The 18048-nt window shown below is 37.5% G+C and overlaps 2 protein-coding genes across 4 annotated transcripts; one reads left to right on the top strand and one right to left on the bottom strand.

Annotated features, from left to right (window-relative positions):
* Window positions 1–1160: 1160 nt before the first annotated feature.
* LOC132701748 (uridine phosphorylase 1) lies at window positions 1161–13379 on the top strand. 2 transcript variants are annotated; one of them, XM_060669915.1, is made up of 6 exons: window positions 1161–1327; window positions 6715–6838; window positions 6889–7050; window positions 7106–7430; window positions 11605–11798; window positions 11861–13379. In XM_060669915.1, the coding sequence occupies exons 1-6, from the start codon at window positions 1299–1301 to the stop codon at window positions 12044–12046; spliced, it is 1020 nt and encodes a 339-aa protein (XP_060525898.1). In that variant the 5' UTR covers window positions 1161–1298; the 3' UTR covers window positions 12047–13379. The 2 variants fall into 2 exon arrangements, with proteins under 2 accessions (XP_060525898.1, XP_060525897.1); XM_060669914.1 differs by lacking the exon at window positions 1161–1327 and adding an exon at window positions 5412–5858.
* Window positions 13380–13405: 26 nt separating this feature from the next.
* LOC132701749 (tetraspanin-31-A) lies at window positions 13406–18013 on the bottom strand. Of its 2 annotated transcripts, XM_060669917.1 has the most exons (6): window positions 17900–18013; window positions 17678–17845; window positions 17395–17610; window positions 17214–17342; window positions 16631–16732; window positions 13406–16434 (listed from the first exon to the last, which is right to left on the bottom strand). In XM_060669917.1, the coding sequence occupies exons 1-5, from the start codon at window positions 17957–17959 to the stop codon at window positions 16658–16660; spliced, it is 648 nt and encodes a 215-aa protein (XP_060525900.1). In that variant the 5' UTR covers window positions 17960–18013; the 3' UTR covers window positions 13406–16434; window positions 16631–16657. The 2 variants fall into 2 exon arrangements, with proteins under 2 accessions (XP_060525900.1, XP_060525899.1); XM_060669916.1 differs by lacking the exon at window positions 16631–16732 and having other exon boundaries at window positions 13409–16434.
* Window positions 18014–18048: the final 35 nt, after the last annotated feature.

Genomic DNA, 18048 nt, shown 5'->3' with positions numbered 1-18048 from the left:
TACATTTTAAAAAATATGATGTAGGCTTATATGTCAGAAAATTGATAGTGTTTTGTTTTATACGTCACTTGGAAAAATACTTGGCTACTAACCCTACATTTTGTATTTTTTGTTTACCTTGATATATCTAAAAACCAAAAGTTAAAACCAATTTATATGTTATAAAGATAAATTTATCGCAAGGTACATATGTGTATATGTTTTGATTTAAGTTTTGGTCGAGTTGCATATATTAATAGATTTTGCCAAAGGAATTTTTTAATACTATAATAATAATTGAGACAGCACCATTATACCCTATTTTCATCGCTGAAAATCACTATGTTTTCGCCTCAGTCGGGTAAGATGAGAATTAGAGATTTTGGGATATATCCATCTTTTGAGTATGAAATAATGAAAACAAACTAGTGATATCAATAATTGTGTATATTTTAGTGCAAATCCAAAATTAATAGTAACATTTAATGCGAAAGGGGGATAGAAGCCACATAAACCTTATGGCTTCTAGTGACCATCAGAATATTCGAAATAATCTCTTTAATAAAAATGAACAATATAAAGATTATGAGCGCAAAAATACATGTTTCATGCAGGAATGTTTTAAAGTTATAAATATTACAGAAAAGAACGACACTAGCGAATAGGAAATATTTTCCTCATGGCAGCGTAGAACAAACTACCGAATATGCGAAGTAATAAAAACGAAGACCTAGTAATGACACTTTGATGCCTTCTTTAGGTCGTTATCGACTAATCCAGACGACTTTATTTTGATCAATTAATAGTTAACAGTTTGGACATTCAAACATAATGTAAATTGATCGGTTGATCGGTTAAAGTCAACAACCAAATGAAAATGCTTTGCAACAGCATACTCTGAGAAGGCGATATATAAAAAATGACAATTTTTTAAATGCCGCTGCTGACATCATAAGTATTGCGGCTTTGTCTAGTTGTTTCCAGTCAGCTGAAGCCGTTTAAACAGAAGTTTCACGTGAATCACTTATGAAACAACAAATTTTCCACAACAGTTGCGAGCTTATCTCGCCACGAGTGTGGCGAATATCTTTTGTGACGTCACGTCCGCGACTCGCTGAGCAGGCCCGCGAGCCAAACCAACCCTCTTTCGAGAGGGTCGATTCCGTGTCAGTGCGCGTTCGTTTCCCTTCGAGCATCGTTCGATAGAAGTCTTGCTTTGTGCGCTGCCCTCATAGCAGGGTGTGTTTTTGGTGTGCGTGCTATCGAAAGGCTTCAAAATAGTCCTCACGGACGTCTTCAATTTTTCCTCCTCGACCAGAATGTCGGTCTCGGACGAGGAGAGAGACGAGTGAGTACGAAAATCAATCCCCCTTTCCTCTGTAACCACCCTCGCGCCCTGGGAGGCTTGTTTTATTAAAAGGGAAGGGTAATAACAACAATGACGTCTTTATTGCCAATCAAATCAATACACGATAAAAGTGCGGAGTCGCGATGTACGTAAATTTTGTATAAATAAAATAAGTAGAAGTAGAAAACTACCTTTTTACCAAACCCTTAAACCCAAATATTTCAAAATCCCCTAGTAGCTCATACGCTACACTATGCATGCATGATGTAGTTGTACAGTTTGAAATAATTGTGGAGGTCAAATCAGAAAGTTGGGAGTGGGGCTTTTTATACTCCTAGATTTCGTAGCGGATCTCACGGAAACACCGGTAGAAGATGCTAGTTACACGCAAGAACTTCGGATATAAGTTTTTTCCCATTCCTGAAAAGTCGAACAACAGAATGGTGTATTTATCATTTAGATAATATATGCACTGAATAAAAATTCATGATATAAACAAAATATTACTAGCAAAAACCTTGTCGAGGCGCTACTTCGTCCCTTCCAAGTTGCTTTTTGAAATTATGAGTTAAAGTTCTATCATTTGTAGCTCTATAAATAAAATGTGGAGAAACGTGGAGTTATGTGTAGAGATATTTGGGTTAAACCTACCCGTTTGAGCACAAAGAACGACTCCTGCAGCAGTAAATGTAGCCTTTACGTACGTGAGTGGCTTGTACGTCGTGGAACTGCGACGTGTGAACGCAGCTTAAGTGGTGTGCCCGCCTCCTGCGTGTAATAGAATTGATTGCACGGGTGATTGCTGAAGAAACCGCAAAGGACAAAAAATAACGCGATATATATGAAGTGTAGTGGAAGAAACGACTTCAAAGTCTGCCGTTTATGGGTTTTTGCAGAGGCCGTTCCACGGTTACGGACGGTCGGGTTTAGAAGGGGCAAGGTCAGGGGAAAATTTTAATCGAATATTACAAAACGTTAGCGAAGAAGGATATCGATTAAATAACTGCGACCCGTTCAAACGGTTACGAAACATTTTGGAGTGCGTTTCTTAAACGCAACGTTCAAAATGGCCGCCGACGAGTGTTGTGTAGTGTTGGTCCTTGTTTAAATCAAACGAACAATTATAATTTGCATTAGCTCTTGTCTGGCAGCACTCGTTGTAATCCGATTTGGACATCACTAAGTTCGCATTTGTTTATACAAATTAATATTTAACTGCGCGATAATATTGTTATTGGCCATTTGCGAAATAAAGGATTATTTTTCGGTACATCCGCCATTGCGTCAAGAAAATAACTTCTTCGTGGATGCGAGAATCGGAAGTTTGTTTATTTGGAACTGACAATTGTAAACTAAATTTTCTACATTTGAACTGAGATGAATTTTACTTGATGAAAATCCATTTAACAAAATAAATAAGAACTAAAAGTTAAGATTTTCACGAAATTATATATACATTTGATAAAGACACGGTACTGTCGAAACAATTATCATGTGAATAAATATAATTTCGTGAAAATCAAAACTTCTAGTTCTAGTTTATTATAGTTCTTATTTATTTTGTCACTGAATGGGCCAAAATATGTAATAAATATTTTCAACCCCAGCAGTTGAGTTTATTGCATTTATTGCATTCATTACATTGCAATTTGCAGCAATTTATTTAACAATGATGTTACATCGGGATTCTGTTTGATGATCTCTGGTGTTCCTATTCTACGGTCTTAAGAGGTTAGAAAATCGGACTCTTAGTCATATATCGCGCGCGCTTATGTCTAGATCTCATGTTGTGGAGTTCTCTTTTATTAGAAAAAAGCTCCGACACGACTAAATACGACGATATTTTAGAGTATGAAATACTAATTTACTCTATAGTTGGCCATGTCATTTGGCGGGCACGGCGGTCAGTAACGAAACGTGTTTATTGACAATTTGGCGGATGCAATAACAATGAAGAGTTTTTTACGTGGATTGATTTTCCTAATTAAATTTATTATACTTGCAAGACTTTTTATCAGATACTTAAGGAACAATTTATGCCTTATGTATTACATAACATCACAGTCCGAATATTTTGAAACTAGCATTAGCGCGAGAAATATAAATAAAAAAAAAACGATCGTCATATGTACAGTGCGTTCAATTTATCTTGATAACATTTGAACTGGCTGTATTGTAATTGTGCAAATTGTGAAAGTAACAGCAAATATATTTGAAAGCTTCAATAATAACAAAAGAGGAAAATGACATAGCAGAAAAAAATGTAAACACTAAACTGAATTAAAACCCCCGAAGCCCAAAGAACTAAGGACAAAAACATTATTTTCATTTTAACTTTAAAGACCAATCGCACAACACAAAAGTAAACTTAGAAACTAATCCTTTTCATCTCACAAGCCTACATTACGTAGTCGCGCTTTGATATTGTTAAAAGTATCAGCTTTCAAAATTTTGAAATATTATTTCTTGTGAAGGCACTTTTTGCGAAATGGATCATACCAACCCGTCGCAGAACAAGCACAACTTAATAATTTCATGGCATTCGATCGCTGTGTGTCACACTCGACTTAAACCGAAAATACTACTTGACATGGCGTCATTAACTAAACATTTTGCGGACATAAACTGACCAAAACTGGCAGTGACAGCTTTTGTGTGCCTGTACAGAATACGACCCTGTCTTAAAGCTTAAAAATTCAGGTTAATCGCGTTTGTTGAAAAGGAGAGACGCTAGTCTATCGAATTTACGGGTAGATTAAAAAAAGGCCGCTATTGTTGCATTCGCCGTTGCAGCCGGATGCCGCAATTGTTAATTTTCTAACCGACAGTGTACGTTCACCTTTCATGTGGCCTGGAGCTGCATCAGACAGCTGTCACCATAGTGCGCGTGAGAAAGTCATTCTTTGATCGCATTCTGGGTAAGTTGCATCAACAGACGCGTTCTGAGTTCCATTTTTCGATTCATTTAAGAATATTTCGGAAGGTTAGTCTTTGCACCCTCAAGTTGCATCTTCATATGTCAGTGTCACTTAATTGCGGCATTTACAACGAAAAAATTGTGACGATAAGTTTCAAATAATAAAATTAATTAAAATAATAAAAATGCCGCGTAAAGTGTATGTCGAAACAAAATATCTATAAATTACTGGTTACTGTTGGGCCACCCCGTATAAATAACAATTTGGAGGGGTTTACTCACCCGAAATGTTAATATTATTTAAATAGAAACGTTGATTTCTTTCATTATGCTTTTTTTTTACAAGTCAATTTATACTGCCCGAGAAAAACAGCTGCAGTTAAAACAAGTAAAGAAAATTTGCCACGGGCATGCGTCGAATTGAAGGTCTTGTAGTCCATAGGCGTACCGAAATAATTTTACAAGGTGCTCAAAGATATCCTTTCAAAAAACGCTCTCGGAGTTTAAACCAAAAAAAATTTTTGATCGTATTGTAGAATATTACACACCCGGTATATCGTAAATAAACTATTGTATCAAATTTTGTGTAACTCCGGACACCTATAGAAGTTAAACCAGTAATCGTTTTATTTTTATATTGACTTGTCGTTTTGAGACAGCGCTGAACTTTGGAAAAAGCAATGGCGTACCCTGCTCTTTCTAAATTTAAAACGATATGTTTTATACTTTTTATAAAACGTCTGGATTGCTCATGCGTCGGTTTTTGTTGAATCGAATTAGATAACGTTTCGCCAATCATCCTGTTGGCTTCTTCAGAGCTTAACTGAAACTGGCTCGCATTTTACTCTGTACCGGCTTATATGTTGTTTGAGGGGGCATAATCACCGTCTTGCATGACTGATTCCCATATTGGTGACAGGTAGAGACCTGAGTCGCGGTCAAGATTATTGCCGAACACACTCATGACACCGGACATAAAATTTTATTCGAAAAAATCAATTGTTCTACCAACGAAAAATCCGAGAGTCTATAGAAATCTATAAGCAACCTAACAATTTTAACCCCGACGCAGGTCTCTACCCACCGTCACCAAACAATATAAAAGCAGGTACAGAGTAAAATGCGAGCCAGTTTTAGTCAAGCTCTGAAGAAGGCAACAGGATGATTGGCAGCAAGTTCGACTCAGCAAAAACCGGCGCAGGAGAAACCCAAAAGTTTTATAAAAAGTATTACAGTAGCCTGTGGAAGCTTCTTCGAAGAAAGATATCTTTTGTAATTAGTTTTGCCTCATTTTAACGTGGTGGTGTTAATTTGTTAAATTGGTACACGCTGTACAATAAAAAAGGTTATCAGCTGTATAATTGATTGTTTTTTCACGCGGTCAAGGAATCGCGATTAGAAATTACGTTTTTCCCATTGCAGAACTGACGAGACCGCGTGTGCGATAGGTTGATAATTGTTACACAATTTCGTTTTATTTTTATTTCTTCGCTCCATGTTATCAAACGGTCCCGCGAGAACCACCGGGCAACGCGATGACGTATGCGACTACTACGACCACCCGGAAAATACCGCAAATTGCGGGAAAGAGAACTGCATCTTAACGAAAACGAGGTATATATAGTCTTTACAGTTATCCGCCAGCAATTACCATTATTTTTTGGGTCCAGAATTCGTCTAGAACATTCATGCTCGATACCTCTGAAAAACTCGTACTTTTACAAATTAAAAATGCATTTTCTCGTAGTTTCGAAGATATTTTTAAAATACATATTTTTTTAAATTTTAATTACATATTACCATAGTGACAAACGGTTTTACTTTTGTGGATCATTTTTGTTTAACAACGTTTTTGCAAAAACTAACGAAATATTCAGAAATTTCGAAATTTTATTTTGTCCGTGCAACTATTCTTCCACTAACAGTTTCCCAAATTGCCGTACCGTATCTTATAAATATTTATTTTGTTATGTATTAGAGCGTGCCTACTATAAAGCTTGATACGCAATTTTCAAACGCAGCTCTAATTGTGGTGATTAGACCAGCGTTAGAGCGTTTAATATTTTATAATCTTGTAAGTCGCTAAATATTGCAACAAAACTGCATACTGATAATTTGCTTTATCTGGTTGCTCGTTCCTTAGAAATCGTCTTATCTTAGCGGATTAGCAGCGGTATTCTTATAGATTTTGATTTATTGCGGGGACTATAATCTAATATTGCGTGTATAGAACAAAAAATAAATAATACAACAAAAACAAGTGTTCGTTCGCATTAAAAATTACCCAGCAATAATATCATAATAGGAGTTTCACTCACCACCTAACGTTGTCGATTTTTTGTATACTACATCGGTTTAACACATCCGCAACGACTGCGCCAATTACGACCCACGACTCGCTCTAATGTTGCGCAGCTATATTACTTATCACTAGAAGTGAGGGTTTGTTGATGGCGTTGTTTGTATTTAGATACCCCGATGGAACAGTTAAACTCAGAAATCCCCACATTGAGCTCATGGACCAGGATATCTTGTACCACTTGGCTCTGGGCAGCGAGTCGCACGACCTCGTCGAGATGTTTGGGGATACCAAGGTACGTGGCAATGAAAGGTATTTTGATTTAATTTCCGGTTCCCTTATCAGTTCGTGTGCATGGGAGGCACCCCCAAGCGGATGGAGACCTTTGCCCATTACATAATGAAAGAGATCGGGTACAAGTTGCCCACAGGCACCGCGCTGATGGACATCAGCCAGTACTCGTACCGGTACAGCATGTACAAAGTGGGTCCGGTACTGTCGGTCAGCGTGAGTACACACCAGCTCTACCAAATCCGCAAACGTGAAACTACCGATCTTGCAGCACGGCATGGGCGTACCCTCCATAGGTATCCTCCTCCACGAGATCATCAAGCTCATGTATCACGCCAAAGTCAAGGATCCGATCTTCTTCCGAATCGGTACCTGCGGAGGTATCGGCATCGAAGCCGGCACGGTAGTAATATCCGACGACACCGTCGACGGCATGGGTAACCACCACTACGAGGTGCCCATGTTGGGCAAATTGGTCAAGAGGCCGGCGAAATTGGACAAGCGCTTGGTGAGGGAGCTGAAAGCGTTGGCCGACCCCGAGGACCCCTACGAAACCGTCACCGGGACAACCATGTGTGCCGACGACTTTTACGAAGGTATCGTCTGGTATTAATTATATTTTATTTATTTTTATTTATTATAACAAGGTACCCTAACATGACAAACTAACGTCACAATTTACGAAGGTACACTAAAACTAAGTACACCGTTTGCCAAATAAAACGATTCACTATACGATCTGGAAACCCATAGGAGATGCGAAAAAAGTTTCGTACCAAAATTTCCTGGATTTAAAATATTATAATTTTGTTGATACAGGGTGTCCCAAAAATGTCCACACCGACATCTACTTTGTTATTTTAAATGGACCATCCTGTATATTTCGGCATTTTTAAAATAAAGGTCATTTTCTTAAGAAATTCCCATTCGAATTTTGCATAGTTTTGGTTAGTTTTGTTCATATGTTTTTTTTCATATTTTGATCGCCCCATATAAAATTCTGTTGTGACGCTACTGATCCAGGTGTTGCAACGAAGATTTAACCACAGACTTTGGAGATGATGCACTACTCAATTATAAGGTTGTTCGGAAAGTCATTTCGTTTTTTCCCGTCACAGGACTTAATTACGTTTTTTCGAAACCAACTTCACACTTAAGCCGCATAACCATTATATGTCTTGAGAGCTGATATTGCAAGGCTTGTGTGTGAAAATGTTCTATTAATTCTACGCAGTAGTTTTTGGTTGGTGCCCTTTTAAATATGGAGAGCAATAAGCAGCATTTTCGTCATATTTTACTTTTTTACTTCAGAAAAGGTAAAAATGCTGTCCAAGCGAGAAAAAAATTGACGGATGTGTATGGAGAAGGCGTGTTAACAGTACGCCAGTGCCAGAACTGGTTTGCAAAATTTCGATCAGGCAATTTTGATGTCGAAGATGCACCACGGTCTAAAAGGCCGGTCGAAGCTGACAAAGATGCGATAAAGGCATTAGTTGATGCAAATCGGCGAATAACCACACGAGAAATCGGTGAGAGATTAAATTTGTCGAATTCGACTGTTTATGGCCATTTGAAAGGCATGGGCTTAACCTCGAAGCTCGATGTGTGGGTGCCCCATGTCCTTACGGAGCGAAATTTGTGTCGTCGCGTTGACGTGTGTGATTCGCTCCTCAAACGTCAAGAAAATGATCCATTTTTGAAGCGGATTATTACTCGGGACGAAAAATGGGTTGTATACAACAATGTTAAACGCAAGAGGTCATGGAGCAGAAAAGATGAACCGGCTCAAAGCGTGTCAAAAGCCAACATTCACCAAAAAAAGGTGATGCTCTCCGTTTGGTGGGATGTCAAAGGAATCGTTTTTTTTGAGCTTTTGCGGGACAATACAACGATTAATTCAGAAGTCTATTGTCATCAACTGGACAAATTGAATGATTCACTTAAAGAGAAGAGAGAAGGGTGTAGTGTTCCACCAGGATAATGCGAGACCTCACACAAGTTTGGTCACTCGCCAAAAACTTTTACAGCTTGAATGGGACGTACTGCAACATCCACCATATTCTCCAGATCTGGCGCCTTCCGACTACTATTTGTTCCGGTCCCTGCAAAATTTTTTGGATGGCAAAATCTTTACCTCAAATGAAGATGTCAAAAACCACCTGAACCAGTTTTTTACCAGCAAGGACCAAAACTTTTATGAGAGGGGAATTATGCTACTGCCAATATATAATTTAATAAAATATTTATTCATTATACGAAAACCGTCTTTCATGTTCCCCAAAAAAAACGAAATGACTTTCCGAACAACCCAATAGTTTGACAGATGCGCGTCAGCTTATACATGGTGTCCCAAATAGGTGGTGCCGTTTTGGCGAATTCAATTAACTAAACCTCAAAATTTTCAAATGGAACACCCTACATTTTTATTCAGATATCAATTCTAGGACAAAAAATAAGGTAAGTTTGTTTATATCTAATGGTTTATAAAGGTTGGCGTTACTCTAATGCTCGAAGACGCCGATTTTGACTAGTATTTGAAAGATATTGACATGAACATGTAACTGTTTGTATCAAACAATGATAGTTTAACAAGATATTTGCAGTTTTGATGCGGTTTTAGGTAAGTTATGTGTCGGAAAAGCAGGTTTTGACTGGAATCTGTTTGAAATGAGGAAGAAAAACCTACTGTCAATCCAAGAAAGTGGGTTTTTAAGTAGTCGTCTGCAGTTCTGATGTAGATTTCAACTGTTTGAAAATTTATATTTTACATAATGCATGAGGCAGCAGCAGTTCTGGATCGTTTATGGCAACGATTAGAGTATTATTACTTTTCATTAACCTTTGTATGCAAAAGCTCGAGAAATTGTATCCGAACATCATAGCAAGACTTTGAGGTTTTCATTTTCTTATGTCCTTTTTTGGAGCAAGTGGTTACATAACAAGGAAGTGGTATAAAAGAAGTACTTATGCACCTAATTCATTAGAAAAAATGCTCAATGATTGCATAGACATTTGTCAAATCTGCATGGAACAATAAAATAGTACAGTTGTCTTGTTCTACCTCCAACCTCTGCTTCTGCCTGTCAGCATTTGCATCGTGTGTATTGCCACGTTCAAGTGTGACTAGGCAATGAGCCAATTCAATTCAAACTCTACTCCCACCTGTTCCAGAAAAACTGCTCAATAATATTTTCTGCAACCCCAAGACGGGTTGTATTAAGAATTGTGGCTGTCAAAAAGTGGGATTATTTTGTTCGCCAGTATGCATCAATTGTCAGGGCCAGACTTGCTCCAATATTGAATCAAATACAATACAAGAAATTATTTGTGATTCTTATTATGCAGGAAGAAGAAAATGAAGATGAAGAAATAATTGTTGAAGTGGAAGTAGAAAATTATCTATTGTAACAACATTTAGAAAATTATCAATATTTCCCATACTTCCAATCAATAGGATACGATCTGGTCAAATTTTCTTCATTACAATAGATCGTGGGGAAACCATGTTAAAAAAATGCGCCAAGTAGCGTGCGTTCAATTTATCTTGATAACATTTTAATTGGCTGTAACTTTTTTGTTTTTAAAGAATCAGAGTAAAGAAAAAAATAAAATGTGGGGCTAGTAGCCAAGTTTTTATCCAAGTGACGTATAAAACAAAACACTATCAATTTTCTGACATATAAGCCTACATCATTTTTTTTAAAATGAAACACTATGTATATGATATATGTGTTTAATAGAGTATCTTATTCCGATTACAATGATGTAACATACTTTATATTTTAGTCCACTCGTTTTTGACAAATCGGCAAAAATAGTACATTTTTATCTAATTTCAAAGAGTGCCGTGACTGACTGCAACAACAATAATTATTTATAAATTAAAGTATAACAAAAAAAAATGACAAGACACACTAAAGTAAAAAAATCTTTATTCTAAATACTAATACATTTTCCTGAACACATTTCTCATACACTCTAATCATGTGATGTCTTGCATTTAGTGACGTTTCCGGATTGTCTCTTAATCTGTGAAATCCTTTGCCGAAGTTCCACGACATTATTACAAGTGCACGTGGTTTTTTATATGTCCCCAAAAGAAAAAATCCATTAAAGTTAAGTCGGGGCTATATATAATATATAATGGTATGTTTAACGTCTCTGTCAATTTTCAGCTCTATTTTCGTCTATTTCGACTGGATTATGTAACTCAAAAAGGCTAGACAAGAGTCCATGTTTAATATTGTTCTCTAAATTACTTAAAAATTAAAAGAAACGAGAATTTTACGCGTACTTCTTTATCAAACATGACATTTTCTATCGCCTTCTTAAGTTTGGACAATAAATTACATAACACCGTGTATACATACTCCGGCTCTACCGATGGTCTTCTTCTTCTTTACTTTTATTGGCCAAGATCATTCGGACACTTACAACTATAGTTTAATATTTTCTTTATAACTTGAAGGGTGTCTAGACGAATCCATCACCCTACAAGGGGAACAAACTATTGGAAAATTCTTCTCTCTTCGAAACATTCGACTTCCCCCGCTCCCGCCTCGATTAATCCGGCACCATCCGGCCTCCAATCGGCGTGGAAGACAAGTAACAGGAGGGCCGACAACGATTACACACATTATAACATTCACTAAATACTTAGAACTCTAAATCCACACAATGGACCCAATTTCAAATTTTTGGGGGCGATTACAGAGGATTTTGCCTGCGAATGGTATAATTTCAACAGAACTATTTTTTTTTGGGGCAAAGGTCAAGGTCGCACGGACGGCGCGTTCTGCGACTACTCGGAAAATGAAAAGCTCGAATACTTGGAGTCGCTCCAACGCAACGGCGTGAAAAACATAGAAATGGAGGCGGTACCGTTCGCCGCCCTCACCCATCACGCGGGTATCAGAGCGGCGATTGTCTGCGTGGCGCTGCTGAACCGATTGAAAGGCGATCAGGTGCGTCACCTAGGTGGAGCCGTAATCGCCGATTTTGGACTTTTAACGGTATTCTGTTAAAGGTGTGCTCTCCGAAGGAAGTGATCAACGAATACCAGCAAAGGCCTCAAGCGTTAGTGGCGCGTTACATCAAAAAGTACCTGCAGACCAAGGGACGCCTCTCTTCGTTCGAGGGACACGGTTCAATCGCGGTGAAGAGCCCCAGGAGGTTCAAGCTGGTGCAGCAGGAATCGCAGACGTTCGAATAATACCGTATACCGTTGATTTTTATTGTTTTTTGTTAAGGGCAATATCAAAAACGGCAGATGGCAGAGCTGCGGATTTCGTTTCTTAGTAAATTATTTTAATTATGGGGTTTTAAGTAGCTGGGGCAGGGAACAGCACAAAAGTATGCGCGTCTACACCGTCGTATATCCGTGCAATCTGCCACGTTTCGTTTCACCTAACCTCATTCTTTTCTTTCATGGATGATATCATTAATTTTTAGGAAAAAGCCACTAGCTTGGCAACACCGCCATTTATTAATTTTTGAAGCGTTTCTATATTTTGCGTGTTTTAATAGAAATGCGATGTTGCCAAGCGTGCGGTGCGTTAAAATTTATCATTAATAAATTGTTGGGGGGGCATCGGCGTGGATATACGGCCGGTACGTCACGCTCACTATTTTAAATTTTGTATTTTTAGGCAAAAAAAAAGTTGTTGTCTATACAGTTATCGTTAACCGTACGTAAGGATTTTTAGGTACATAAGGGCTATCTAGGAACTTTTTCCGATACTGTAGCGTGTTGTTTTTGTTATCTAGACGTTGTAAAATATGGCGCCCATTAACCGATCCCGGCGCGCGGAACCACTGTGTACATTTTCATCCAAACATATCAAAAAAAAAATTCTAGGTTTGGAACGCAAAATTGGTATTTGGTTACCTCAGGAAGCGACAATACAGAGCAACAAAGCTTTAGTGAAATCCAAACAACGACCCCGTGTTGACACGTCGTTAAGAAATTAAATGTTTCGTCGATGTTTGTTACCTGTTGCGATTGTATATCTTTTTGTATTGGCCGGCCGACGAAGAAAATTGTCACCGGATCGCAGAGATAAGCAAAATCAGAAGCGATACTTTCCGTATGACGCGTAGGGGTCAGCGGACAATAGACCACCTGCACATTTGTAATTAAAATAAAAAATCTACGAAAATAAGTGAAAATTTTAAGTTAAAACGCAACAAAGCACAATTTTTTACTGTTCAAAAATCTAATTTATGACGGTTGACGGAAAGTTCCCGACTTTCGAATCCCGCTTCTGATCTGATCTTATTCTGCGACCGTATTAACGATCTGAACTGAACTATTCCCAACGTTTATGACTATTTTCGTACTATCGGTGTTAACATAAGATACGAAGCTTACAATAGTTGATAATTTCTCAAATATATGACTATATAGCCGTTTTTATATAATTTTCTAATATTGTGCATTATCTGGCCATTGTTATAGCCTTCGATGTAAACGTGAAAAATAGGATTAATCCGACATATGTTTGCCTTTAAAAAAAAAAGAAAAATTTAACTTCGCATTAACATTTCTTCGTTTTTTCTCTCCCCACCTCCCCTAACCACCGCAAAAATAAAACAAGTCGTTGTCTGTACATAACATGTTATATATTTATTCACGATACATGCACACACCCTACATATAATCGGACATCTAACCTTATTGTACTAAGCACAGTATTTGAAGATATTTTTCATTTTGAGCAGCAGAACGTACATCACCAACGACCGAGAGACGGCAAAGGGAAAAAGCCCCTCCCATCGACATGACCAGAAGCGTTTGTACAAAAAAATATATCACACCTAGGAATGCTTAAAAATAACAGGACACCTTCGAAATATACAAAGCGTTTCAGAATTCATTCAAGCACGGCCTATAGATAGATCTCAACGAACCAAATTTGCTCTGGCCTGAATTTTATTCGAATTTAATTAAAAAATAAGATGCTGTTTATTCTTCTTCATAATAAACGCATTTGAGTTTTTAAAAAATATATACAGTCAGTGGCGTCAGTGGATATGAAGTATTAAATAAACTATAATGTTAAAGATGCACCAATTCGGTCCTGTATCACAAAAACGAGACCGCCTAGACCCGTGTTTTCTAACGTGGGGCCCACATTCCACAAGGGGGCAATTTGTAAAATTTGCAAAATTGCCATTTTTGTTATGTCTATAGCATGTAGATTACATCGCAGAAAACATACATTGGAAATTGATTATGCTTTACTTTTTGTGGTGCGTGAATGCACCACTGGTTTTATCTGTCAAACAAAACTTTGTTATTACAAGTCTAGACAAGTCAGCGCATGTAGAATAAACATCCAACAATTAGCGTGTTCTTTAGTTTTAGTTTGTGCCTTGTGCAGTGAACGTTACAGTTCGTAAAATTTCTGAGGTATTTGACTCAAAAGAAATTAGAGGCGGCTATGGAAGAGATCGTTATGAATGAAGACAATAACAATGAAAGTCGTAAATATTATTTGGATTTACGTACACACGTTACACACATTGCTTGTAAATTTATGCTAAAAATAACGTGAAAAAATATTTACAGAACATATAGACGCGGTTTATATTCCTCCCGACGTGGATATCATGACTGACGAAGAAGATATGAACTATAACATAAATCTAACCAACTGATATAGTTGGAACTTTCGAGTTACATACACCGAATGATAAAGCTGTCCTTCAACAGTCCTGTAATTCATCAACTACTGAACCTGAATGTCACTCATTAGATGATGAATCTCTGGAATTCAGAAGAAAATGTATGCTTTCTGCAAACGACAGGCTTGCTTCTACTGTCAAATGGAAGAAAGGTCAGATTGAGTACACTCACACACCTATATCCGAATGAATTTAGGTCATGTGAGAAATTAAAAAATAGGTTTTCCGAAAAGACTCCGTTTGAAATATTTTTTTGTTCTTTGATGACGAAGTGATTTGATTTTAAAATTTTCGGTAAAATATACTCAAGACAATAACCGCCGGGTCATCATTCATTGCCACATATTTAGCATCAGACAATTTGATTCGCTTCGAGCCGCGCTTGGAACTGAACGCGCCTTGAGTTTTGACCCATACACATTCGCGTGTCTCGACCTGTACAGGTAAGTGTTAGCACTTGCCTGCATGTGTATAGACCGCTTAATGTGCATTTACATACTTCATGCTTTGTAAAATATCACAAAAAATGAAACCGGGTGTTACCAGTGCGCTTTTTATGCATTTTTTTTTTGTATCAAATCTGGTTCTATTTGGAAAACAATCTAGTTGTTTTCTATCGAATTTGAACTTTGTTTTGTATATTTATGTATAAATTATATGTTACATCCTACGTGCCCCAAAACATTATTTAATGTTTTTTCACAGTGATTCGTTTACGCGCCAGTATTTTTTGTACGTTTCGAGTTTTCATTTTTTTTTTATACATGTAATGCATTCTTAAGTGCAACAAAATAAATAATTTCTGAGCAAAAAAGCATTTTTTTTATGCTTGGAATAATATGGGTTAAAATTATTTTCAATTTGAATTTCACTTTTTTATTATATTTCATAGGGATACCTTCCTAAAACCTATCATTTATGTTTCTTTTTTTAGAAATGTTACGGTGGGGCATGGCACAAAAAAGGTAGGGCTGGACCCACGTGGTCTATAAAGCAAATTTTATTCATTTGTCGAGTTCTATCCACCGGCCGAGTTCGAAACACCCTATACAGTTGAGACGACTTGTCTTGGCTAGTAATCTAGGATTCTATTTTACAACGGCACCCCGATAGATCGCTAGAAACTTCAACCTCGAATAGCAAAAATAGCCAATGTCTAGCATTTCAAGGTTTTTACGAGGAGAACGTATAACAGATCCAGGAATTGCTTCTTTATCTAAGGGAAGACTAAAAAACTACTCGTACATCGATAGATTTGGAAACACAACCTCTTTTGTTCGAGAAACGTAAGCTTGAAGGCTTAAAAATATAAAACAAAGGTACTAGTGATTAGTATTGACCGCCATAAACAAAAGCACCGGCGCTGCTTAAATAGACTTTTTTTTCATTAAATCGGAACATGTCGCATGCAGCAAGATCTACAAATTGATGAGCGGTTACGAAATCAATGCTAAAACATCACAGCTTGTCAGTCAAAAATAACTCTTAGACCGGGATTATCCAATTCATATTATTTTTATATCTGAAAATATGACCTTGAGAGTTTGTCACACCTGCCTAGGCAACCGTCTGAAACATTTCTACCGTTTTTATTTTAACACGATTCAATTGATCAATTGGCTTTAAAATTATAGACAACAAAAAAAAGTGAAACAAAGTAACTTGAACAATTACGATTAATTCGATAATCCCGAGTATGCCATCCGTTTGCGAAAAAGGTAATGGCAACCATATTGGGTCTTTGGTACGAGCTGGTTATGGTTTAAATTAAACGCTGAACCTTAACACGAAGACTAGAATAAATCTTTACAGTTAATAGGTGAAATTGTGTCTGGGAAAAATAGCGGTCGCTTTCAGCTGTTGGTCGGGATCTTGCTGATTACGATACCGTCGCGTCAACACCACGCCCAAAATCTAAAGGCAAATTCGATGTCAGCCAACTGTTTCCGCTAAAGTCAATGTTAAATGCAAGAAAAAACGACACCCAAAGCTCAAGCAAGAAGTTGAAAGGTAAAGCCAGCAAACCAGCAAATGAAAGAAAACAAAAGCGAGATTCGCAAAAAAAGGGGTACAAAATTATACAACAAGCTAGTTCATCTAATACACCCACCGTGTGTAAACATTGGACGTTACGCGACTAGAGGAAAGCGCTTGGGTTAGCCCTGGGGTCTTTTTGGTTACGGTACCGCACTGTTAACAGCACGCCCATAAACTGAAAACATGCCATTAGACCATTACCTGTGCTATAAGGACACCACACAATATACAAGGCTTTTACTTTAATCAATACATATAATTATTTTAGTGGAACAGCTTTGTCTTCTCGTCTGTTGATTGGGAAGAAATGTACACAAGATTTTAACCAGATTCCTAATCTATGCAATAATCAAGACCCATGGTTTTTTAGTAAATACTTTTCAAAAAATGTGTTGATATTTTGTATGTTTATGCAATTTTCCATTAATAGCATAATTATATATGGTGGTGTTCCTGTTTATGAATGACTTTACTATTTATCTATCTATATTACTATCTTTCATTTCATTGATCTAGATTCCAGATAGTATATGTACTGATTTAAATAAGGGTTCTCATATTAAATTGAAAAACAGTTAACATATGGATAAACACTCCCTGTTAAAAGATCCAGGCCAATTCCCCCCACCAGCTGAAAATAAAAAAAAAACTCCTACCTCAGTAAAACTGAAGAACAGTCCAATCCAGCCGCATAATTTGAATGCGTAATTTATGGTGCTCTGGAGCTTATCTAGGCAGCCATCACATGCACAACTCCGATCACTAGGATTGGGACAGCATTTCAACTAAAACGGCGATTTCAGGTCGATGTTCTTGTCTGTTTTTGCGACAATTTACCTCGACTTCATCACAAGGTGGATGCCAAACTACCTCGTCAACTTGCTTGTCAAAACCGCAACACATGAAAGTCTTCTGGACATTTTCTTTAGTTGTGTTCTTTACCCGGACCCATCCCTGCTCAGCAAGTTGTTCTTGCTGTGATTGATTGACACCCAAACAGGCGCACGCAACAGAAAATTGGATTAAGAACAACAGGAAGAGTATCAACATGTACTAATAATAGGGATAAGGATATAACAAGATAATTGGAATGAATTAACACCCACACATGTAAGGATACAAAAAAAAGCATGACCTGGTGATGTTTGACGGCCCCCATCAGTCCCAGCACTGATATAGTTATCAATATAATCCCGCATGCTAATATACCGCCCACGATGGGCAAATTCGTCACCAGAGACGCTGCTCTCCCGTAGACTGCAACCCCTATAAGGATAAAGGCGACGACCTAAAAGGGAAAGATCTGTACCTGATTCGTTTCATCGTCGAGGGAATTGCTTACGATATATAGTACATTCAGAGTTATTAGCGCGTTCTTCGAACATGTAAACCCACCGCACATTTTATACTTTCCAGCGTAGAATTCTACTACTTTTCCTTCGCATAAGCAATTGACATCATCTGTCAGAATGCAAAAGTGGTTTCACTCAC

Source organism: Cylas formicarius, unplaced genomic scaffold, assembly GCF_029955315.1.
Source record: "Cylas formicarius isolate icCylForm1 unplaced genomic scaffold, icCylForm1.1 PGA_scaffold_5__7_contigs__length_24384050, whole genome shotgun sequence".
Classification (NCBI taxonomy): domain Eukaryota; kingdom Metazoa; phylum Arthropoda; class Insecta; order Coleoptera; family Brentidae; genus Cylas; species Cylas formicarius.
This window is presented reverse-complemented; position numbering and strand designations above follow the sequence as displayed.

Bases quoted from the DNA above. Each gene is read 5' to 3' on its own strand.
- LOC132701749 (XM_060669916.1), bottom strand. From the start codon at position 17,959: ATGTGCGGTGGGTTTACATGTTCGAAGAACGCGCTAATAACTCTGAAT. The intron at 17,846-17,899 runs GTAAGCAATTCC...TTTCCCTTTTAG, and splicing joins CTCTGAATGTACTATATATC to GTCGTCGCCTTTATCCTTAT. The intron at 16,435-17,213 runs GTAGGAGTTTTT...ATTTGCCTTTAG, and splicing joins TGTTCTTCAGTTTTACTGAG to ATTTTGGGCGTGGTGTTGAC.
- LOC132701748 (XM_060669914.1), top strand. From the start codon at position 5,740: ATGTTATCAAACGGTCCCGCGAGAACCACCGGGCAACGCGATGACGTA. The intron at 5,859-6,714 runs GTATATATAGTC...GTTTGTATTTAG, and splicing joins TGCATCTTAACGAAAACGAG to ATACCCCGATGGAACAGTTA. The intron at 11,799-11,860 runs GTGCGTCACCTA...ATTCTGTTAAAG, and splicing joins ACCGATTGAAAGGCGATCAG to GTGTGCTCTCCGAAGGAAGT.